The 26,316-nt window shown below is 37.4% G+C and overlaps 1 protein-coding gene across 3 annotated transcripts in view; it reads left to right on the forward strand.

Annotated features, from left to right (window-relative positions):
• DOCK10 (dedicator of cytokinesis 10) overlaps positions 1-26,316 on the forward strand; it is a gene marked incomplete at its 3' end in the record, with an annotated part of 192,013 nt that overhangs the window by 139,979 nt on the left and 25,718 nt on the right. For 2 of the 3 annotated variants that reach the window (XM_036755279.1, XM_036755281.1), the window contains 11 exon segments: positions 3,346-3,417; positions 6,296-6,442; positions 12,874-12,960; positions 17,287-17,383; positions 18,039-18,083; positions 19,417-19,592; positions 19,714-19,830; positions 21,841-21,952; positions 24,735-24,856; positions 24,964-25,078; positions 25,167-25,233. In XM_036755279.1, the coding sequence (XP_036611174.1) occupies positions 3,346-3,417; positions 6,296-6,442; positions 12,874-12,960; positions 17,287-17,383; positions 18,039-18,083; positions 19,417-19,592; positions 19,714-19,830; positions 21,841-21,952; positions 24,735-24,856; positions 24,964-25,078; positions 25,167-25,233 (1,157 nt within the window). 3 annotated transcript variants of the gene reach the window in all.

Here is a 26,316-nt window from a genome sequence, read left to right on the forward strand (position 1 = left end):
CCACTTCTGACAAGTACAGGCACTGTAACTTTGAGCAAGTCATTTAATTTCTCAATTCCCCTGCTAACTCTTAAAGATTTTGAGCTATAAAGAAGGTGCCAATCTGTGTTGGTAGAGGAAGTTATTCACCATGAGTTTCTTAGAGCTGCAAAATCAGAGCTCAGCCCAATTTTTCAGAAAAACTACAAATAATACATTATACAGACATAATAATGGGCATGTATAACAATGCATACATGCTTCTGAATTTTTCCAATATTATTTCATCAGCATAGTTATTATTCCCTCCACTAATGAAGATGGCAGTCTCCCTATGCCTTAGTAATCTCTTCATCATTAGTTGCTATGACCCAAAACTTAATACCTTGATAATCAGCTTTCTAGTGCCCAATCTCTCCAAACTTAGGCAGGCTAGTCCTCAGACAGCACACAATCCATCCTGAGACCTGTACTCCAAGCCTTTTCAGCTCAGTTTTAGATCTGCTAGAACTTGTGTCCCACTGGCATAGCCTTTGAGAACCCAGGTTACCCAGGATGCTACAATGAGTTATTAGAGTAAGACTTCAGAATACACACATTTTAAAGAAATGTCAGTCAAAATGAGTATTGGCCTTCAAAAAAAATTTATTAAGTACCTGCTATATATTAGGTACTGCGGACACAAAAACAAGAGAAAATATCTCTGTCTTGGCATATTTGTTATTGCCTTTGTCGATGAGAAAATATGAAGGGAAGATGGATTTCAAAAAGCCTGATTGATCACATTGCAAATATCTTTTCAATTTCTTACCCTAGATTCACATAGCTAGAGCTATAATTGTGGAAAAGGTTGCATTGTTACCAAGTATGACACTATTTTAAGAAAGTGGGGCATATGTTATTTGGGCTTCACTCCTCTTAATTTGGGCCTTCAAACTCATAGATTCCATTAATGTGCTAGAGTCACTTATCCACAGTGGGAAAAATATTGGTCCAAAAGGTAAATTTCAAAATAGGAAATAGATTGTTAATAATCACCTGAGTTGTTGTGGCTGTTGTTATGGTTGTTGTTTGTCCTTCATTCTCAAAGAGGACCATGACATCAGGGAGGTGATGCCATGACATGCAAGTGAATTGGATTTAAGTGAGGGAGGACTGTGCAAAGTCAACAGCCTCACTTTCTCTCTAGAGCCATCTGGGTCCAGTGGCAAGATATAGATCAGGACAGTAGTAAGTGGCCCAAGATGGGTAGATTGTAAGGACAGAATAAAGTGCCCAATTGTCAGACGCAGCCAATGTTTCCATTTGTTTTGGTTGGCTATTTATTTGTTACAGAGAAGGATTCTACAATATGGGGGAGGGAGAGAATAAATGGGAAGTGACTATGATAAAAGAATTTTAAAAGATAATCAACAAGACATTTTAAAAGAAAATTATTCAGCCTCAGTAATAAAAGATGCAAATTAAAATAGCTTTGAGGTACCACTTTACACCCATTAAATTGACCCAAAAAATTAAAAGCAATTAAAATCAGTACTGGGGTATTGTAGAAGAGCTAATAGGAATTTTTTGAAAATTAGTCTGGCAGTGTACAACAAAAGTTATGACAATCATTATACTCTTTGACCCAATAATTCTAAAATTAAATACTGAAAGTATTATAATTAACAGATTCATAGTCAAAGATTTTCATAGAAATATTACATGTAAGTAGGAAAAAACCCTGAAAACAGCAATAGAAGAATAGTAGTAGTGTTCATGAAATAGATTGTTATGCTATCAAGTTTGACAAGTTTGAGGGATACAAAGTAATCTAGAAAGAGCATCGTGAAGTCATGTAAAGAAAAAAGAAAAGAAAAACAGAATTAGAAGAATAAGAATAGAATACATATTAACTACAATCATACGAAGGAAAACGGGAATGAACAAAAATTCCAATGGGAAGTTAGAGGGAATGGCTCAATTAGTACTATATTTTATATGTTTAAATTAATTTCAATGTAAAGGTTTGCTACATGAATTTAGTTCATAGGATCTTGGATCAAGAGTTGGAAAGAACATCAGAAACCATCTAGCTCATACCCCTGATTTTACGGATGGGGCAGCTGAGGTCCCATAAGGTTAAGTGACTTTCCCAAAATAACACAGGTCTTAAGTAAGCCTCAGAGGCAAGATTTGAATCCAAATTCTCTGACTCAAAAGCCAGTGGACCTTACATTGCGCCACACTGTCACGTTAATGTTAAGGTTTTTGTTTATTTTTAGTTTTTTAAACATTTTAAAAAGAAAACTGAGTCTGGGTGACCTTGTTGGGTTCATCTATATTTCATGTAGTGGGAGACCAAGTAAAACTAAACTTTACCATGGAGATTAAGCCTTATAGCTAGCTGACAAGAGATAGCTGGTCTAATATAAATGAAGTAGTAGAGAAAGGCATTGGAATATTCAGCCTAATTTCACCATTACTGAAGTCACTGAAATCATCTTGACTTTTTTCCTCTGTAAATTGTGTATACTTCAATCTCTCCTATCTTTTCAAGGAAATGGGATTATGACCTTAAATTGCTTCATTTTCCTTAGAGACAAAATGATTGTATCCCCAAGTGTTGTTAAACACTTGGGTGTCTGTTGCTTTAAAGATTAAATTTATTTTACCATAAAAATCTTTGTGTTTATTTTTTTTAAATGTTAGTAAGTTAATTGAAGAGGGAAATGTATTTTTAAACTAAAAGGAACTCTATGCAAATGAGATTCAGGTCCCAAGGAGAGTAAATCTTCTATAAGAAAAATAGTTAACTCCTTACAGCCTGGCCTGAAGCCTAGCCAAGATTTTAGTTATTCTTAAAACTGGTACAAGAGGAAAGGCAATAAGTTTTCCTGAATTTAATTTTTACCTGTAAAGTCATGCAACTTAATAGATAGCTGGCCTTCTGAAACCAGAGAGAACTGACTATGCTGCCCATGGCATATTTTTGTTGTTAGTCGTTTTCATTTGTATCCGACTTTTCGTGACCCCATTTGGGATTTTCTTGCCAAAGATACTGGAGTGGTTTGCCATTTTCTTCTCCAGCTCATTTGACAGATGAGGAAACCAAGGCAAACAGGGTTAAGTGACTTGCCCAGAGTCATACAGCTAGTGAGTGTTGGAGGCCAGATTTGAACTCACAAAGATGAGTCTTCCTTACTCCAGGTCTGGCATTCTCCATCCAATGTGCCACCTAGCTCTCCATATGTCACATTTAACTTTCTAATAATCAATTTCAGGGTGTGCTTGAGAGTATACTTCAGATGATTGCTAAAATGCAGAGGGAGACAGTATAGGTTGGCTTTCTACCATAGAGATGAGTTTGTATCTTGTTCTTTTCAGCATTCCTGGTTCTTCTTTGACATTATCTTGAAGTCAATGGCACAGCACTTGGTTGACACAAAGAAAATTGAGGTAAGACTGGAAAAAATGGGTATGAATACTTACCAAATCAGTGAAAGAGCCTGCATTCATGAATAAGCTTTTTCTTTAAAAAAATTACACTGTCATATGGCTCTATGGTCAGAACCAGGAAGAAACCAGGGCAGCCTGTACAACATGTAAGTTAGATCCACAATTTCAGATCCAAATGAAAAGTGAAAAGTCACAGTCTATGTACATAGTACCCAACATCCTCATGTTTATAAATAATCGTATGTGCAACATCATATGTGCAAAGCTTCCAGATAAATTACTGTATGTTTAACTTTTTATCTAAGTGATTTCACGTCAGACAGATACAGGATTGGTAAAATTCTCCTTCACTTCAATAATGGATGCTGGCTACTTTCTCTTCCCCCAGTCACATCGTAGTTTTGGGGAAAGAGCACTGCCCTTGGGAGTTGAGAGATTTGACTGTTGGCTATGACACTGTTATGTAGCCATGGGTAATAAATTAATTTCTTAATTATGATAACATATAGTTAGTATTTATATAGCACTTTAAGATGCTAACTATTATCTCATTTTATTCTCACAACTCTGAGATCTAAGTGCTTTATTCTTTACAGAAAAGGAAACTGAGGCAGACAGCGTTTAAGGGGCTTGACCACTGTCTCACTGCTAGTAAGTGTCTGAGGCAGGATTTGAACTCAGGTCTTCCTCACTCCAGGCCCAGCACACTGTCTTCTGTGCTACCTTGCTACTTCTTAACCTCTTACAGCACTGGATTCCTCTTAATGGAAAACGAGGATAATACTATTATATGTCCAGAATGGTCCTTGTGGGAAAAAAAATCCCTCTCTAATCCTCAGTGTACTAAATAAATGTGTAAGCAATCCAGTGTGAGCTGTAAGTTCCTGGTCCCACTTCAATTAAAACCTATAACCTAGGAGGGCTTTCAAGGAACCCATTGAGTCTTCTCAGATATAAATTTACAACATCTGATAGCCATCCTGAGGTTTTGGCACATATTCTTTATCCACAGAACCTCCCAACTAACTGTGGTGTATGCAGAACCATGAAGTTACAATTGGGGCACCATACAAATTGATCTCTTTAATCACTGGACTTGGAATCAGGAAGACCTGAGTTCAGATCTAGCCTCAGAGGCTTATTAGCTGTTTGATGCTGGGCAAGTCACTTAACCTCTCTTTGCCTCAGTTTCCTCATCTGTAAAAATTAGGATACTAATAACACCTACCTATTACCTGTGATGATCAAGTGAGATAATAATTGTGAAACACTTTGCAAACTTTAAAGTGCTACATTAATGCTAGTTATTATTCTTAATCAAGTACTTGGAGGTCCTGAAGAAAAGAATCAAAATACTCATTGGAAAAAATAACATTGATTGAAATTAAATAGAGATGATCAAGTAGATGAATGACCAATAAAAGAGATATGTTTTCTTGTCCTTATAATAGAGTCCTCAAGATAATATTAGTTAATACAGGATTAGCTAATTGAGATTAATTAATATAACAAGTTAGAGTTAATTAGAATTGCAGCATTCTAGAACAGGAAGCAACTCAGAGATCATCTAATCTGACGCCCTCATTTTGCAAATGAGGAAACTCATGACGCCTTGAGAGTGAACAAACTTACCTGAGATCCCATAGATAGTGAAGAACAGAAAAAAGAATTTGAATCCCATTCCCCAATTGATAAATGTTCAAAGGATGCGAACAGGCAGTTTTCAGAGGAAGAAATTAAAGATATCTATAGTCATATGACAAAGATGTTCTAAATCACTATTGATTAGAGAAATGCAAATCAAAACAACTCTCATGTACCACATCTCTCCTGTCAGATTGGCTAACATGTCAAAACAGGAAAATGATAAATGCTGGAGAGGATGTGGGAAAATTGGAACATTATTGCGTTGTTGGCAGAATTGCAAACAGATCCAACCATGCTGGAGAGCAATTTGGAACTATGCCCAAAGGGCTATAAAAATGCGCATACCCTTTGACCCAGCAATACTACTTCTAGGGCTGTATCCCAAAGACATCATACAAGGGGGGAAAGGACCTGTACATACAAAGGTATTTATAGCAGCTCTTTTTGTGGTAGCAAAGAATTGGAAATCAAGGGGATGCCAATCAATTGGGGAAAGGCTAAACAAATTGTGGTATATGAATGTAGTGGAATACTATTGTGCTATAAGAAATGAGGAGCAGATGGACTTCATAAGAACTGGAGAGTCTTATATGATCTGATAATGAGTGAAGGGAGCAGAACCAGGAGAACATAGTACACAACCACAGACACATTGCTTCTGGAATGACTAACTTTGATAGACTTGGCTCTTCTCAAAAATGCGAGGTTCTAGGACAGCTCCAAAAGACTCATGATGGAAAAGGCTATTCACATCCCAAGAAAGAATTATGGAATCTGAATGCAGATTGAAGCAAACTATTTGTGTTCTCTCTTTTTTTTCTTTTTTATTTTATTTTACTTTATTTTTGGTTTTGTTTCATCTTTTTCATGGTTCATTTCATTGGTTATGATTCTTCTTTACAACTTGATTATTGGAAAATAAATTTAATGTGAAAGTATATGTAGAACCTATATCAGATTACATGCCATCTTCATGGGGGAGGAGGGAAGAGAGGGAGGGAGAGAAAATTTGGAACTCAAAAATTTGTGGAACTGAGTGTTCTAAACTAAAAAAATTAATTAATTAATAAAATTTTTTTAAAAGAATTTTAATCCCAAGCTTATAATGATTCGAATTTCACTGCTCGATCCCTTACATGAAATTAATATAATCTAATATGATGATAGAGTATATTTTAAGTTGAGTAACACACATGCCCCATTTAAAAAGTATAATCTGCTCTTTATTTAGCTTCAACGGGCTCAGAGGTTTCCTTACTCTTACCAAAGTGAATTGGACGCACTAGTAATGGTCATCTCAGACCATGTGAGTTGGAAGTATAAAGACGCTGTTGAAGAAACAAGAAGAGCAAACCAGAGTGTCGCCAGATTTCTTAAGGTAAATAAAATGTCAGGTCACAGTTCTGCCAACACCTTCGCTATAGCAAATTCAGCATACCTACAGAGCAACTCCTAATTGGAGCATAATAGTTTACAATGCTGATGCAAATCCTTTATGACTATGTAAACATGTAAAGAGCTTTTTTCTCATAGTTGATGTTTACAGAATGATTTTTTTGCTTTTACATTTATAGGGTCATGGTTGTTTTCAGTGTTAAGGTCTCAGTGAAGAAAAGACCAGGTGCTAATCCAACTGACGTGATAGTCATGTCACATTACAGGCGTGCCTATTTTGCCATGACAAGAATCTGTTGTTTGGCAATATTCTCCTCCTATGACATGCATAGTATCACAGAATTCTAGAAATGGACCAGAACATAGCAATTGCCAAGTCCAACTTAGTCCAACAGTATACTTACAAAATACTTTCTAAAAGAAAAGCAGGGAGAGGTTGGTGCAGCTAGGTGGTATGGTAGATAAAGCACTGACCCTGGTGTCAAGAGGACATGAGTTCAAATCCAGTCACTTAACCCCAACAGCACCCCCAAAAATAAAATACTTTCATCTGGAGGCAGAGAAACAGCATGGCATGGTAAATAAAAGTCCAGTTTTGGAGTCAGGATGACCTGTGCTCACGTCTTGCCTCTCACCTATGCTGCCCCTGTGAAACGAGCAAGTCACTTAACCTTTCCATGCCCAGACAATTATCTAATACTGGAAATTGCAACTAACTTGCCTATCTGCATTAATGGAGAGAGTTTTCATATTGGAAATTCCCTACACTGCTGAAGTCACAGGTTCAGACAATAAAAAAATCTTTATGTGATATTATTTTCTTACTCTTCCATTTTGGATGCCTTATATAAACGGAGTAGGTCTTTTGCTTTTGTATGCCTATGAAATGAATGAATGTTTGTAATCCTTTTTTCCTTCTTCTTTCAAATATATGACCACTACTCATACTCTCTCTGTCTCTTTCTGTCTCTCTGTCTCTCTCTCTCTCTCTCTCTCTCTCTCTCACACACACACACACACACACACACACACACACACACACACACACTCACACACACCCCTAATAGTAATTACTATAGTTAGGGGTGGGGTAGCACTGATGAAATCCTAAGCAAGGAACTGAAGACCTTAGGGGTATAGGTAGTGTTTTCATCACTGCTTCCATTTGAAAGCAGGTGCTGCAAAGATGAAGGTAGATCTGGGAAGTAAACAGTTGGGTGAGGAAAATGGTAACTGAAAACAGGATCTAGATTTCTAGACCATTGCTTTAAATATTTAAGAGATGAGCTTGGGGCCATGGATAGAATAAGCCTTACAAAGCCTGGTAAAATGCATTTGCCTATTTTCTTTCATTTCTACTCATAGGTTTAAACAGAAAAGGAAAAAGGAGAATGCTATTTACACCTAGATCTTCTTAGCTAGAAGCCAAAGAGCATAGTAGCTAGAACATAAGAAGAGTAGCAACAGAAATAACCAATAATTTATGGAACAAAATCCAAGGAAGGAACCAAAGTCTCTTATGTCTATAGATAAATGCATGAAGTACAATCGTCATTGGTTATTTTTGCTTAATTGGTATTCTTCATTACAAGGGAGGATTTTATTCTGGAGGAGGCATGGCATGTTTGAAAAAAGGGGGAGGGAAAGGAAATTTATGTAACTTTGTTGTGTTTTTAAAAGGAATAGCAATTTGTATATAGTAGATGTATGGTTTCATGTGCGATGATCTTTTTTGTTGTATGATGTGATGAAAATATTTGTTTTATTCCATAAATGTAAACATTTTTAAAAGAAAAAGACTGATATAAAAACAGAAAGCATCCATAAAACTTATTAAAAGAAAAAACAAAGTAAGCTAGAGAGTATAACTCAGGGACAAATGTGACCTCATAGGTATTGTAAAATTTGGTCAGAAAGGGCTCAAGATAAGAATATGGTCCTAAGAATAAGTGTAACTTATTCAAGAAGAATGGAATAAATAAAGAGGAAGGAGAAAAGCATTGTAAATTAGGAGGATGTACTCAAGAGGAGAAATTGAGAATGCTCCAGGGATCTCTCCTTATACTTTTCTGTTTGACATTTTTATCAGTGACTCAGATGAAGATACAGGTACTTATCAAACTGTCAAGTGGCATATATCTAGGAAGTATATCTAACACATTAGGCAACAGCATCAAGATCCAAAAAGATTGCAGCAGACTAGAAGGCTGAATTGAACAAGATGGAATTTAATAGTGAGAAATGTCAAGTCCTACACTTGAGCTCAATCAACCTCGTAAGTGCCACATGGAGTAGATGTGGCTAGACAGAAGTTTGTTTGAAAAAGGTATGGGGCTTTTAATGGAATGCTAATTCAGTGTGATGTAAGCCCCTGAAAAAAAACTAATAAAATCTTAGCCTGCTTTAGGGACGATGTATTGTCCAAGATGTGTGAGATGAAAGTAGCACTGTATCCTGGCCTTTGATTGACCACATTTGAAATGTTGTGTTTGTTCCATTCTGGGCATCATATTTTAGGAAGGACTTTGACAAACAGGAAAGTCTTTAGAGAAGGTAGAGATGATACCATAAGGGGAGCAGCTGAAAGAACTGGGAATGTTTGACATAGGGAAGAAAGGAATTGGATGGGGTGGAGATAAGAGGATAGCTTTCTACAAGTACTTTAAGAGCTATCTGTGGAAGAGGAATTAGGCTTGTTTAGCTTGTAGAACTTACAAGGAGGCAAATTTTCACTCAAGATAAGGGAAAATAATTGTTATTGTTCAGTGGTTTCAATTGTGTCCCCATTCTTGGCAAAGATGCTGTTGTGGTTTACCATTTCCTTCTCCACTTCATTTTAGATGAGGAAACTGATTCAAACAGGGTTAAGTGACTTGCTCAGGGTCACAGAGCTAGATTTGAACTCAGAAGAGACGTCTTTCTGACTCTGGGGCTGGTACTGTATCTATACACTGTGCCAGGTGGCTGCCCTCTAGAATTCCTTATTAGAGGTATCCAAAAGTGGCATGGGCTGCTTCAAGAGATGGTAGTTTCTGCCATTCTAGATTTATCAATGCTAAGCCTAGATGGCCACTTCTTATGGTGGATTCTACCAGCATCAACATTACCAATGTTTTCGAGAGGGGATTCTCAGTTGGGTATGGGTTAGAATGGATGAGCTGTGTACTCCCTTCTGACATTTAGTTTGAATAATTCTAGATAAAATATTGAATAGAACAATAAATTTAAAAGAATGAATATAACCACTCCAAAATTACCAACTCATTCTCGCTTGATCTTAAAAAAAATCAAAGATTAAAAAAGTGACCAAAGAAGATAGTGGAAAAGACTTCATTCTCTACCGTAGTTGGCTTAAATCCCCTTTGCCTTCTGGACTACATGTGTTTCCCCCACTGCCCCTTTGTATTTCATTTATGCAGAAGTTCCTGCCAGGAACAGATAAATCAAGGACTTCGGAGATACTGGGCTGGGGAGACATGGGGCAGAGACAAAAGATAAAAACAGAAAAGAGTCAACATTTATTGTAAATATCAATAAAATATAAGAGAATAAAGGGTGGATTGCAAAATGCAATCAGATATTAAAAGGAAGTCCTTGTGCATCATACATCATAAAAGCTTATCAACCTATCGAACAAGCATTTTTAGAGCACTTGCTGTTCCTTGCCAGCAGAAATCTGGATGAGCTGCTTGACCACACTAAGCCTCAATTTATTCATCTGTAAAATGAAGGAATTTAACTAAACCTCTGAAGACCATTCCAGCTTGAAATCTATGGTCCTATCACCTCTACCAGTCCCTTAGTTCAACTATAAGTACCCAAATAGTATAGATAATTTTTTCCTTGACTATATGATAGAGGAAATATAATCATAATACCTTATTATCAATCCTTTACATAGACACAGTTGAGCTGACTTTCATAAGAATAAATAAATAAACCCAGTTCTCTTGGGATCGGTATTCTATAGTGCTTTAAGATGTCCCATGTTTCTATCTATCTATCTGTTGATAGAGAGGTGAATGTTAAAGATAGAGATGAGAGTCAGAGACAGAAAGACAGAGAGAGATAATGGATCAAGAGAGGCCAACAGATAGATGACAGATAGATGGATGGATGATGGGAATGGAGATAGATTGATAGATGATGGTTCAGGCATGATAGAGAGATAAAGATAGATGGATAGATAATGGATTTGTATAGATTGAGAGATAATGGAGACAGAGTAAGACAGACAGACAGAGAGAGAGACAGACAGACAGACACATAATGGGGAGAGATGATGGAGACAGATAACAGATTGATAGATAGATATAGTTTGAGGGAAGCAATCCCATCATTCCAATAGGCATTAGAAGAGTGTCTTTGGCAAGCTTGAGGGATGAGGGGGTGTTAAGAGCAGCAGTCAAACTGAGGTCTCTTGACTCCAAGTCTTTTGCTGTGCCCTGATGGCTTTAAAGTGATAATACCTGATATTAGTATAGTGTTTTAATATTCCCAAAAACACTTTACCTAAGTCAGCCTTTTCTGTTTGAGGTTGACAGAGGTGAAGTGGCTTATCCGTGGTCAACCAGGTAATAGGGAACAGAGATAGGGCCAGAGCTTAGGTCCCACCTGACTCCAAATCCAATATTCTTTCCATGGCTCCATATTTTCTAAGGAGAGGATGATGTGAAGAGGGATAACAAAGGAAGGCTCTGCTTGTTTTTAATCACTCACAGAGCCACATCAACTTGTCTCCACAACCACAACTTCTTCATTGTTCTTAGGTTCAATCAATTACCCCTTAATTCACTGGCAGCAGGTTGTGAGAGCCTGAATGCAGCCTGCCCACATGATTTGTCAGGTTTCTTTCTAACTCATTCAGGCTCCTCCTTGAGTATAATACAGTGCATCCCTCATTCCATTCACTGTCAGTTAAGAAAAATATGTTGTGTTTGAATAGTCTGGTAGATGGTCCAGAATATAATTATGTTGAAGTTTGATTTGGCTATCACTTTTCAGACCTAGGGAAAAAAACAGCATTGGTATAAATCGCAGTCTCCAAAAGTGATTTGTAATTAATGGAGAAGACTAATTATATTATGAAGGCAGAATTTATGATTTCAAAGACAATCATATATATGTCTGAACGGTTCAGAACCACAGGATATAAAGAATTCTCTAAGTAGAAGGCAGAAGAATTAAAGCATTTATTCAAGCTCCAAAGTAGCAGACCCACAAACCAGTGTTCCCATTTCGATATCCTGGTCAAAAGCTTCCAGGCCCAATAAGTCCACCTCACAAGAGTAACCAGGAGGTTACGGAAAATCATGATGGCATTAAAACAAATCATATTCGTGCTTCCCCCCTCCCGTAAGAAGATTACCCACTGGCCTTGAGCCCTTGCTCAGCACTTCCCAGTTCACACGCGGGTCAGCCCTGCTACCAGCAGCTCCTGCTTCTTCAGCTCCTTTGGCTTTGGCTTTGTCTTCGTCTTTGTCTTCAGCTTCGACTGTAGCTGTTGCTGGCTCCAACAAGTCTCAGTCTCCAAGCTGTGTCCTCTCCTCTTATAGAGTTTCAGACGTCATCAAGCGTCGTCTGAATGACCAGAACTTAGGCTCCTGTGATTGGATCTTGAGTTAGCACCTCCACTTAGTTAGCCCCACCTTGGGCCCCACCTTAGTTACCAATCCACACCCACATAGGTTTTACACCTAATGGGGGTTTGGGCCTGGGGCTTAGCACCTAGTAAGACTCAATGAAATACAGTGAATTACTCAAAGGAAACAAAAGCCAAACTCTTCAAGGGCACTTGGGTAAACTAAGTGCTAAGAGCCCATTTTGCTTACCAACATGCTAATTTTACCATAATTCACATTTCTATGGTGCTAAATACCATGTGTTTTCCTCACAACAGTCCTGTCTGGTAGGTTGCTTAAGAATATTATTTCCATTGTACAGATGAGAAAGCTGAGGCTCAGAGAGGTCAAGTGACTTACTCAAGGCTGCACTAGCATTAAATATGCTAGATAATTCCATGTCTCCTAACTTCAAGTTCAGGGGGTTGTTTTCCTATTATATTACACCACTTCTTTGCCACCTTAAAATCTATTTGTACAAACAAAAAGTGAAATATGGTAAAACCAAAAATAGGCAGTGGAGAAGAAAGATGATGCTCACCTGCTAGCCTCCAAAACATATAATTAAAATTAATAAAGGAAGGTTTTTAACTTGCTGGTTTATGTACTTTCTTCTATATGTCTAATCAGTTACCACTTTGGGAGTAATGTTTAATACAGGTCTTGAGAGCTTTTTAAGTATATTTTAATGACACTTCTACATAAATGATATACTGTTTTTAATTATTAAAATGTATTTGAATATATTTCAGTGTTCTCAATATCAACATATTCTTATCTTACTATTCCTTAGCGCTGCTTTACATTTTTGGACCGTGGATTTGTATTTAAAATGGTCAATAACTACATAAGCAGCATATTCTTCCCAGATGATCTCAAGGTAAGAATTATCTGTAGAAATAATGGTATTTTAAAATGTAGTGCTCTTGCCTGGGTGGTAGCACATGCCTATAATTCCTGCAATTAAAAAAGCTGAGGCTAGAAGATCACTTGACTTTGAGAGTTCTGATTTACAGTAGGGCTTAATGCTGACCAGGTGGCCACACTAAGTATGGCACCAGGTGAACCCCCAGGAGGGGAAGGCCATCAGGCTGCCTGAGAAGGAGTAAACGACCCAGCTCATGAAAAAAGTGGGAGCTAGTTAAAGCTTCTATGCTAACCTGTTGGAATCAAATTGGGGAGTAGCCACTGCACTGCCATCCTAGATAAGATAGGGAGACCTAGTGTCAATAAACACACACACAAAAACAAATAGACTGATAGATAGGTGCTAGATAGACAAGTAAAGACATAGATAAATAAATATGAAACTCAAAATAAAATAGTATTCCAAGTACAATTGCATAAATCTTGACTTGATTGACCTATTATTTATACTAAGTAAAGGTTATATATCAAGGCTAAAGACCCTCTTTTTAAGTGGTATGTCCAATTTCTTGCCTTGCTGCCTAGGTTGCAAGAGGGTATTGACAGTAGATAGATAGATAGATAGATAGATAGATAGACAGACAGATAGATAGATGCTAAATAGGTAAATAAATACATGAATGAACAAATAGATGTAAGATTCTGAATAAAACAAAATGGGTCTCCAACTACATATATCTTGATTGACCTTTTATTGATATGAAATGGAGGTTATATTTCAGGGTAAGTGACCCTCTTTTTAAAGTGGTATATCCAATCTCTTACCTTGCTGCCTAAATTGCAAGAGTGAATTGACAGCACCAGCCTTCCACTCCGATGTGACCTGGATGATCAAAGCATAAGGAGTAGGGGATACTTTGACCATCTGTAGCTCTCCAAAATGTTGGGGAGTGAACCACTGCAAGGGAAATTGGCCTATATGTTGATGAAAATTGGCATAAATGCTATTGTTTGTGATCCAGACTTAACCAACTTCCTCTGAAGGCAAAAGTAGCCATTAAATGACAGAAATAAATGGCTGAAGAAGCAGTATTATTATTAGTAATATTAAGTGACTCACATTTCTAGAAAGCATTCTAGTGTTAAAAAAAGAGCTTTCCTCAAAACAACACCTTGAAATTGATAGCACAGGTATTATGATTCTCATTTTACAAATCAGGAAATTGAAGCAGAGATAAAGTGCCTTACCTACAGTCACACAGCTAACTAATGGAAAAACCTGAGATTCTAAACCAGTTCATCTGATGCCAAATCCTCCTCATTCCCTGATAGCAGTGCTGTTATCTGTAGTTACTCAAGTGACATATTTGTAAAACGCTTAGCACAGTGCTTGGCACACAGTAGGCACTCAATAAAAATGCTTGTTCCCTTCCCCCTCTCTCTTTCTCCAACTATATGCACTTAGGTAGTTTCCTGCTCCCCCCAAGACTCCCCTAAAAGTAGTTCAAACATTGTCAAGTCAAAGCAATTCAGAGTGAGAACATCTCTCCTGATTCAGCTAACTTAAAAAAGAACAACGAAATGCATTGTATCATTCTAACCTTCACATCCAACTCTCAGTACAAACATAGCACTTCTCAGAGGGATTTGAGGTAGCGTATTAGTGAAATGAAGTCTGGATGTGAAATCAGAAGCTCCGAGTAAGTTATTTTCTCTGTGGGTCTACTTCCTCATCAGTAAAATGAGAGTGTTAGACCAGATGGTATCTAATGTGCCAGCCTCACTCTAGATCTTGTATTTGAGATTAATCAAAACTCATTTTGAAAATAAATGATGCAAAACTTATGAAAATGGATGTTGAAAACTGAAAATAAATTAAATACATAAAAAAAGAAAAGAACCAATGCAAGTCTGAATTCTGTATTTTATCTTGACTTGGTAGATTTTGAGCTGAAAGAACTTTATAGAGATCATCTAATCCAAACCCACATTTTACAGACAAGGAGGTTGAGGCCCAGAGAAGGAACATCACTTACCCAAGGTCACACAGGTAATAAATAGTTGAGCCAAGATTCAAAGTAAACCCCATTTCCCTCGCTTTAAATCAATGCTTTTCCCAGGATACCACACTCAGTGCTTGTAAACTGTTGATGTCTACAGCATGGAGCAAATGTTTGCAACATAAAACAATGAATATGATAATCAATTAAACTCCTCATTTGTTATTCAATTACAGAGGATGAACTTTAGTAAAAATCCTACATGGGGTTTACAAGTATAGAGAATATTCAGCAAAAAAAAAAAAAAAAAAAAAACAAAGAAAACTATTCAGCGAGCCTATGTTTGCTACAAATGAAATTTTTAAAATATTTGTTGAAATTAAATATTATTTACTAATGCATATAATGAAAGACATAAAACACAAGCCAAATAAACAAATGATCTATGTGGACAAGGCGAATATAAATAAGACCCTAATTAATGAATATCTCTAAAGTTCCTTCTAAGAATCTACAATTCTATAATTTTCTGATTCTATTCATGCAGTCCTATTGGAGTGTTTCTGGCATTTGGTTTAAAAGCACCATTGACTATGTCTATACCTAACTCCTTTATTGATTTTTTATTATTATTGTATTAGTTTGTGTTTTTTCACATTTATTAATTGTAAATTTCTGCAAAATCAGTTGGATTCAAAATCTCCCTGGTCCAACAGAAAGAAGGCTAGATTTGGAATCAAAGAACCTGACTTCAAATACCAGCTTTGCTCCTTATTCCCTGTGTGACCTTGGGCAAATAAGTCACTTGACTTTTCTGGGCCTTGGAATTTCCTCCTCCAAAGCAATTACACTAAAAGATCTCCCCAATCCTTCCCAGCTCTAAATCTAAGATGTGGCGTGTTATCTGATCAGTTTTCAATCCTTTGTCTTTTATCAAGTAGAAAATATTTTAAATTTATGTTGGATATGCCTTGTGGTTTTATTAGTTCAAGAAACTGCCAGTTTAATATCATAATATAATATATATCGCATAGTATAGTATGGTACAATATAATGGTATAACATAATGTCCTAAACCAAGGAAAAGCACTTGTGTCAAAGCTGTCCTATGTAATGATCTTCTGGAGGGTCATCTTCTGAAAGTTTACATACTTCATTTTATTAGAATTCCACATGTGGCCATACCCTCTGCCAGTGTAGACTGCAAAGCCTCCACACCTTAGCAGAAAGCTCCAAGGATTGCTGCAAACTCCATAATTCATCACTTCTTGGCCAACCCCATAGCAATGAGTCTTTCAGAACTTTCAGACAACGCACAGGCTGGCATTGGACCAGCATTGGGAACCTTCACAAGTTTAGCAGCTGAGACCTTCCAGAGCTTGTGCTCAATGGGTACAGCCCAGGAGAGTCAAAGTCCCACCCCACCCCCTTTGCATACCAGTGTATGAGGCACCAGCACAGAACCGTTAGTGAATAAATTGACATATTGCAGGAAAATGCCACTTGCCCCATGCTTCTACATGTTGCAAAGAGAATGATACAGAGAAGCAAGCTTTAACTTGGCCACAATTCATGGCATAGCTAGAGACAGAGAAATGTCCTCTAAGTGACCAATCATCTCCCAGTGTTTGCTCTTCCATTTACCTTTAACTACAATATGCTTCTATCTTACTCACAGAAACACATGATGGAACTAGAAGGGAATTTAAAGATGGCCTAGTCCAAGTCCCTCACTTTATAAATGAGGAAACAGAGATCCAGAGAGGGCAACTCACCTGCCCAAGGTAGCACAGAAAGAAAGAAGTAGACCTTGAGGTTGAAATAAGATCTGCTTCACTCCAAATCCTGGAGGTCTCTTTTCACTAAGATACATAAAACCTTAAATGGTATGGATGGGAATAGGGCCTGAACCTGTGATTTCAATGATGTCAGGAACTACCAGGTGAGGAAATTCCCTCTACTGGTGAAAGTTGGCACTTTCTCTGCAAAAAACTAAGGAGTTTCCTAGAGCACTAAGAAGTTCAGTTTCTTGCCCAGGGTCATACAGCTAGTATGTGTTAGAGATAGGACATAAACCTAGGTGTTCCTAGATCCAAGGCCAGCTATCTACATATTAAGTTGGGCTTCTCAAAAAAAAAAAAGGGTAAGGGTGAGAGAGAGAGAGAGAGAGAGAATTTGAAGACTTTGGAGATAGCTAAACTTTTAATTATCCAAAACACAACATCCTCACAAAACAGATAGTTCTGGATGACCATCTTTTCAGTGTAGAGGGGAAATTATCACCATATGATGTTTTCAACTATTTTAGTATTGAATGACTGACTTTGGTTCCATTTCAGACGCTAAGCCAGTACAAATTTGATTTTCTTCAAGAAGTATGCTATCATGAACATTTTATTCCTTTGTGTCTCCCCATACGTTCAGCCAACATTCCAGGTAATAATACACTACCTATTTTTGTCAGTTTCTGAAAATGCATGTGATTTTACCCATTTTGTCTCAGCTTCTATGTAGGCCAAAGATTATCCAGAAACATTGCACCTAGCTGAATAAAATGAAACCCAAGGGTAAATTATCAAATATTTCATGTTTTTCATCAATTCTTTCCGGGTCAACTACTTTGGGTCTGATAATTTCAGTGATTTAATAACCCATTCTTATCAATTGTTCACTAATAGAATCAATTACTTGATCCTTGATCTAAAAAGAGGTTAGAAATTTTGCCTATATATTCTTCATTGTAGGAGCAGCAGATAGAAGAGAATCTGTCTTTTAGGAAAGCAAAGTTCAGTATAGAAAAATTAATACTCAATAAAAGATAAAGAATGGAATTTTGTTTTTGAAAATTTTCGACTTGTACTTTTCTATTGAAATCCTGAAATGGAAACATGGTCAATTTTTTTTCCAGAAAATGTGTTATCAAACTGAGACCTTTAGGTAGTAGACCTTGTCATAATTTTACTTGTTTATCAGTTACCAGTAGGAACAACCAATATATCCATCATAGAAAAGATCTATTATTTGATTACTACTGCAAAGAAAATGTCTATTTGTGCAAACAGCTGACCTTTTTAACTTATATTCATTCAAGACCCTTTGACACCTTCAGAATCAACTCAGGAGCTACATGCATCAGGTAAATGTTTATGGGTTTATATTATGAGATACTCATGTATTTATCTTTATAACTGTCATCAGAATATGGTCCCTGAGAATAGCACATGGCTACTTTAAAAAGAAAAAATGTTTAGTCATGTCTGCCCAACTGTTCACATTCTGATGTTGACGTATATCCAGCTGTTTCATATTATGTATATAATTCAAATGATCCTAAAGGTCTATTGAATTTTTACTTTCACCTATTCACATTCTAAGGCCTCCCTGAGCTCACCTTCTCCTGTTTATTCAGTAAACCAAAATCCCTTGACACTTTTAAACTTTTTAAGGCATCTGGAATTTTCTTAGACTGACTAATAAACAAAATTCTGTAACTAAGTACATCTATATGCATAAAGCAGTATACACATAGGGGCAGCTAGGTGACTCTGGCCCTGGAATCAGAAAGACCTGAGTTCAAATCTGGCCTCAGACACTTGACACACGTACTAGCTGTATGACCTTGGGCAAGTCACTTAACCCCAATTGCCCTGTCAAAAAACAAAACAAAAAAAAAGCAGTATTCACATTTCTTTTAATTCTTTGATATATCTCAAGCCTATTAAATAGCTAGATGATGCACAGTCTAGAGTGCTGGGCTTAGAGTCAGGAAGACCTGTGTTCAAATCCTGTCTCAGACACTTAGCTGTGTGTCAATGGGCAAGTCATCCAAGTTGCCTCACTTTCCTCATCTGTAAAATGGCCTCTATGGTCTCTTCCAACTCTAAATATGTGATTCTGTGTTCCTTATATAGCAAATATCCTTTGATGGATTAGTAGCTTAGTTTCTATCATAAATTTTCATGCAAAATGGAGTCTAGCTGGATCTTATGAGGTTATTTTGATAGAAACAAAATTAGGAACTATTTTAAAGTGTGTTAGGTAAATGATTTGTAGGATCCTGGGATGGGAGTTAGAAGGCCTTGTTTTATTTTTGGCCCTCCCTGCCTGTTATTCACTATGATTTTGGGCAATTTACCTAATCTAGAAATTTTCTGCCTCAGTTTCCCAAACTAGGAGACCCCTATATAAAGGCCATATTACCATAAATAGATGGCGAATTATTTGAAAATGTTAAGTACTTTTGGAAACCATGTTATCTTCCTTGCTACATTAAATAGCATCCAGGTAGCCTGAAATAATTATCACACATATGTCGCTCCTAATAAATTATATGCTGGTGCTGTCTAGTACAATATTTATGAGATCCCTTAGGCATGTCAGTATTTTATGTTAAATACATTCTTTAATATCGGAATTTAACATTCTCAGTTTGCAGTATTAAAATGAGATTTTTATCTTTCCCGACCAAGATATGCCTGAATATACTGTCACCAATGAATTTTGCCGCAAACACTTCTTAATTGGAATTTTGCTCCGAGAGGTCGGCTTTGCACTGCAGGAAGACCAAGATATCAGACACTTAGCATTAGCCGTTCTTAAAAATATAATGGCTAAACATTCATTTGATGATCGATACAGGGAACCAGTAAGTGATTGCTCCCTCCTCCGAACTCCTTGAAACTCCTAATTACATTCAGTGACAATAAAACCTAAAATTTTATTGCTTTTAAAGGATCTCTTTTTGTTGTCATTACATTTCTCTCCAGGATAAGCAGGCCCAAATAGCCACTTTATATATGCCTCTCTATGGAATGCTGCTTGACAATATGCCAAGGATTTACCTGAAGGATCTGTTTCCTTTTACAGTCAATACATCTAATCAGGTAACTTTATGAAATGCTTGAAAACTTTATTTTAATCTTTCTTTTAATGATCATCTCCTTTTCCCCTTAAAGGATATTATGTAGTGGGAAAAGCAAGAAATTTGTAGTCAAAAGCAAATTCCTGTTTTGTGACTTTGGGTGAGTTTCTTCCTCTCTGCAAGTGGTTTTCTCATCTGTGAATTGAAAGGGTTAAATAGTTTGACCTCTAAGTCACGTCCAATTCTGAAGTCTGTGACCCTAGGAATAAAGCAGAAATGGCCCATCATTTCAACCGAGTTATTTTAAAGCATCTATATCAGAGTTACGTCTTTAAAATGTTTGCTGCAATCAATTGATATATCTTAAGCACCCCTTCAGCGCTGTCTCCATTTTCTCTTGTTCCCTGCTAATAATCAGAATCATAATAATATTCCCTACCATAGAGAAGCAGCATGGCATGATGGACAGAGGCACAAAAAGATGGGTTCAAGTCCTTCTTTGGGCACATACAAGTTGTATGACCCTTGACGAGTCACTTAACTTTTCAGTACACCGATCTGTTCTGAGTGAAGTGAGTTTCCTTACCAGGAGTTCTCTGCTACACTAACGAAAAGTATAAGTCTGGACCCTGCCACCTCCCTACCTCACAAAAGAATTGCATTAATAATAACATTCCCAGGTAGCCTGCTAACCTCATACCATGTTCTCCTAAACTCCCTTGTTGCAATCCTCACCCCTACCCCTTTATCACTCTACCATACTCCATTCAAACTTCCTCTACCCCAGCCTGAGAGAACAGTAGAGGGAACTATCTGTTCCAACCAACATGGCCAACCAAATTAACCAGTGCTCCATTATCTTCCCCTAAGATAGTCTCCTAACAGCCCAGCTTCAGTACTTTCTGGATTCTCAACATCTATCAATTGACACACCACTAAGTCCTACTAACAATGCCTCGTCATGGTATGGAAAGTGACCCTGAATTTTTGAGTGTTATGACAGTGGACCATAAGCTCTGTCAGCTTCTTGTAAGATGGAAAGGCTTCCAAGATGAATGCAGTGACTAACTATGGGCTTGCTATCCAACAATCAGTCCAGCTAAGCTTAGAGAAGCACATCCTTTGGCTTAGCCATGGGGTAGTAAGTGTTTTGGCCACAATAACCAAAGAAGACTGTCTGTCTTAGGAAGTGCAATCTGTGGAATCATAGACTGTCATATAAATTGGTACCTTCTGGAATCCACTCTAGCATGTTTACATTCATTTGATACCTAAAACCAAGAATACAGGAGCTTCCAAGTGGCATTTCACTCTGAACTAGTAGCAGTAACATTATTCAAGTTTTCATGATTAGAAAGATCCTCACATCACTAGGGCTGTCCAGACAAAGGTATATTACACTATTATCTGATCAGTTGACTGGAAAGGGATAAAAGAGCTAATCTAATATGATAGAATAAAAAAAAGTTTAATAAAGAATCTGCATATGAGTTTAACACTTTATCATTGTAAATTGGGCTGTCATGTTTAAAAAGTTTGAGAGACATAATTTTGGGGTAATTAGTTATTTTACTGGTAATGCCAGCATTTAAAAAAAAAAGAGGTCAATGGCACTCTTGAATGCTAAAGACAATCATGGCAGCTGGCTCACAGTTTATATGCCCTTGGAAGAGGAGTGTTCCTGAGGGTGGTACTCAAGTCTGATTGGTTAACAATTAATGAGAGAATAAATATTATGATGAGGGGCTGGACCTATTCTAATGAACTTTCATTATGTCATTTAATTCTAAGTTACAGCATTGAGCAATGTGTTCAAAGAATTTATCCCCAAACCTCAGTAGAAGGTTGGGTGGGCTCTGACCAAGACTGAGGAGAGTTAATTTAATCTCATTATCGATAATTTCCTTCAAGATACTGAACTTTGAAATGAGGATTATAGAAAAAGGGAGAATTCTGGATGTCCCCAAATCATTGGTTATTAATAATCGTTTCTCTCATTACAATGAGCCAGGTTGTTTCTTTCAAAATGCAGGGATCCAGGGATGACTTGAGCACCAATGGAGGATTTCAGAGCCAGTCAGCTATGAAGCACGCTAATTCTGTGGATACGTCATTTTCTAAAGATGTTCTTAACTCCATAGCAGGTACTTGGGAACTGATGAGAATTCATGTTCACCAACCTCATCTACATCTCATCACATCATTGTATTTTTGCCAGTTCATTTCTGTGAGTCTGGGCCATAAGTTTACACAGGAAAAGAGAAAGAGAAAATCTTTTCCATAGAATATAAGCCCTGCCTGTAGGCTCCTAGGTAATAGCCTAACTGAATATTGTTCAGTTTTGTACTTAACACCATTGTCATTCTTTATACACCACCACCACCACCTGCCAGTGGCTTCTGCTTTGCCCTGTAGAAAAGCCTTCCATGACTAGTCTCCATGAAAAGTGTTTATGTATATTTCATCCTTTCCAAAGGCTCAGGAAATATTAGAAACTCACTCTGATCATTCAGCGCACTTTTAAAATATGTCTTCCTCTTTAAGAAGGAAGCTTCTTGATTACAGGGATTGTTATTCCCTTTTCTTTGTGTCCCAAATGCTTGGTATATTGCCCAGCACAAAATAACTGTTCCATAAATTTGTGGTGATTTGTTGCTTGGTTGGATAGTTACATATCTGGATAAGATCTTGTGACTTCTCATTGCATTTTCTTCTTGTTTTAACTTAATTTTTGGGAGTCATCTGCATGGGTGGTATTTTATCTCTCTGGGTCTCAGTTTCTTCAATGTAAATAATGGAGTTAGATTATATGGCTTTTAACCACCCTTCAGTTCTGACTCTGTGATGCTGTAGCTCATAATCCAAGGGCTACATGACCTCTCAGGTCCCTTGCTCACCAACATTCATCATTCCATTCTGAGCTAAAGTCTGTCACTGCTTACTTTGGAGAATTAGAATAGTCTTCCAGCTTCAAAACACAATTTTGACAGCTATTTTGGAAAGGCCACTTTTCATTTGATGTTCTCAAGGCGTATCATAAGTAAAAAACTTCTCAAAAAGAGTCTTCATGAATTTTTATTATATACTCCAGCAGATCGCAACAACTATCTTCTCTTCTACTCTCTCTCCCCCCCCCCCTCTCTCCAATCTCTATCTACTGGTTCATTCCCTGCTATCAGCAAACACACCCCACTCTCTCCATCCTTAAAATAAGAAATTCTCACTAGATCCTACCATTCCTATAGCTACCAGCCTATACTTTTCTTCTCTGCAGCTGAATACTGGGGGGCAGGGAATCCAGCAATAACATTCAGTGCTTTCAATTGCTCCTCTATTTGTCTCTTCTAAAACCTCTGCATCTAGGTAATAATCTCATCATTCAACTCAATCCAGTCTCTTAAAAGACACCAAAGATCTTTTAATTGTAAAATTTGACAGCCTTTTCTCAAACCTCATCCCTCTCTATTCCTCTGTAGCATCTGACTCTGTTGGGCATCTTCTCCTGGTTCTCCGACTTGCCTGACCAATTTGTGTCCTATACATAGATGATGGTGATGCCCCAAGACTCTGTCCTGTGCCCTCTTCTCTTTTTCCCCTGTATTCTCTCATGGGATGATCTCATTGGCCCCAAGAATTCAGTATTTATGTAGAACACTCAAGATGGATGTATTCATCCCTTGCCTCTCTGCTGAGCTCCAATCTAGCATCACTAACTGCCTATTGGACCTTCCAAACTGAATATTTCATAGACACCTCAAATGCAACATGTCTGAAACAGAATTAATTGTTTTTCTTCAAAAACACACCCATCTGCTGGACTTTCCTACTACTGTCAAGGGCACCACTGTCCCACCTAGAAAGTTTCACAATTTTATTGTCATTCTTCACCCTCATCCCTTCACAAGTGAAGTCAGTTGCCAAATTTTCTCCCTCCCTCCCCCTACCCCTCTGTCTCTTATTCTTAGTTTCTGTATCTTTCTGTCTCTGTCTCTCTTGGTGTCTCCATCTTTCTCTGCCTCTGTTTCTCTGTATTTCATTCTCTTTGTCTATATATCTGTCTCTGTTTCTCTGCCTCTCTGTCTCACTCTGTCTCTCTCTTTCTCTGTCTCTATATGTCTGTCTCTGTGTCTTTGTGTCTATCTCTGTTTCTCTGCCTCTCTATCTCTATTTCTTTCTGTGTGTCTCTCTCTGTCTCTTCGCGTTTCTCTTTCCGTGTCTCTCCCTGTCTCTCTGTCTTTGTCTATCTCTCTATGTTTGTCTGTATCTTTGTCTGTATCTGTTTATCTCCCTGTCTCTCTGTCTTTACAGTCCCTGCCTGTAAATTTTTGTCTCTATGTGTATCTCTCTCTTTCTCTGTCTCTTTCAATCTCTCCATATATATGTGGGCATATATGCATATATATACATATTTATTCATACACACAAGCATTCTCTGCGCCACTTAACATCCACACCATTCCAGTTCAGGCCACTTTTACTTCACATTGAATCCAGCAATTTTACATGTTGACATATCAGAGCATGGAAGCCACCAATTCCCCCATTAATTAGCAATTCCAGTACCTAGAGCAGATGTCATCAAATATATGGGTAGCAAGAAGCAGAATGGAGGCCTTCAAATCAACTTTTTAAGAGAATTTCATTTTGTGGAAGGAAAAAAGTATAAAATCCAATATCTTCTTATCTTGAAAAATTGTTATCAGTACTGAGTTACTAAGATCAATTATTTTTACTCATTGAAAGAGTACAAGTTCTGTCAGCACCACCTAAATTTTATTGCCTCAGGACATAGCTCCTATCACCCTGCCCTAGTTATGTCTCTAGGTGTCACTATAATACTAAATCTCTTTGTGAGTTCTCATCTTAATTTCACTTTCTGTACCCATACATCCCATTTTAGTATGTGTGCTGTGGCTTTGTTTGCAGCTTTTTCATCAATAGCTATTTCTACAGTAAACCATGGTGACTCCAGAGCTTCACTTGCCAGTCTTGACTCCAATCCGAGTACCAACGAGAAAAGCAGTGAGAAAACTGACAACTGTGAAAAGGTACGAGCTCCCCACACCCCACCCCAAAAAGTCCTTGCACCATTGTCATGATTGATCCTGAAAGCATCTGATCTTGTTCAGTAACTACTGTGTCCTTGATTCAATAGATTGTAAGGCCGCTGTCTCTGATAGGACTGACGCTGAGATATGACAAGCTTGATCAAGCAGAAACTAGGAGTCTCCTTATGTGTTTTCTTCACATAATGAAGACCATTTCAGAAGGTAAAGAAATCTCTTTAAAACAACTTTGAGGTACAAGAAAAACTACTGGATTCCAAATAACCCCAAACTATTTTATATATGCTTCCAGAGACTTTGATTTCCTACTGGCAAAGGGCACCCATTTCAGAAATATCTGATTTTTTCAGCATATTGGAGTAAGTCCTATAACTTAACTATATGTATGTGTGTATATATTTATTTCTTTATTTGTTTGTTTATTCTTTATGATTTTCTCTCTCCAGCTGTCATAAGCACCTACCTAGTGCATTGAATGGGGCCTAGGGGGTGGAAAGCAATATCATATAGCAGAAAGAATGCTCTAGTTGGAATTGTGACTTAGGCTCAAGCAGTAACGTGCTGTCAAATGTTTAACAACTGACTCTCTGAAAATGCATGACATACTTTTAAGTCTAATATGATTTATTAACATTTTCTCTGTCACTTTCTTAAGTATAATCAAGAGAACAATAGATTAAGCCCTAATTTGTAGCATTTGCCTATTTCCAAAGTATAAACACTCAGACTGAAAATCTAACAATCATCTTGCATGAACTGGTATTTCATGCACAGTCCTGGCTTCAAGTCTCAGTTATGCCACTTAACAGTTCGTGACCTCTCTGACCTTCAGCCTCCTCACCTACTAATGAGGAAATTAGACAAGATATTTTCTGACTTCTGTTTTCAGCATCCTGCGACCCTATGAATTATAACAGTTGACATTTTAATATATACAAAGCACTTTACATCTATTATGTTAACTGCTCCTCATAACAACCTAAGACATAGATACTACATGTATCCCTTTCTCCAGTTTATAGATGAAGAAAATGAGATTTAGAAAGACTATGACCCACTTATGGTTCATAGGATAGTAGGTTGGGAAAACTTGGAGGTCAGAGGGGTTACACAGTTAGCAAGCATCAGAGGCAGAATTGATCCCAGCATTTCCTCTTCCCAGGTCAGGCATTCTATTTACTATCAAAACAGAATTGTCAAACAAGATTAAAAGGATTTTTTTTCTTCTGAAGAATATCTTCAGAAGCTACATGAGATCACAGATAGAGAACTAGCTTCAGAAAGACTTGAAGTTCTGTCTCTGACATATACTGACCAGGTGACCCTGGAAAAGTCATTTACCTCTTCAGTTCTTCTAGATAACCCTCTAAGCCTGTAAGTTGCTGAGAAATACTGACGCCTTCACTGATAGTTTCTTCACCTGGGAATTCACCATATCACTG

The sequence above is a fragment of the Trichosurus vulpecula genome, chromosome 4 (genome assembly GCF_011100635.1).
Source record: "Trichosurus vulpecula isolate mTriVul1 chromosome 4, mTriVul1.pri, whole genome shotgun sequence".
NCBI classification, from domain to species: domain Eukaryota; kingdom Metazoa; phylum Chordata; class Mammalia; order Diprotodontia; family Phalangeridae; genus Trichosurus; species Trichosurus vulpecula.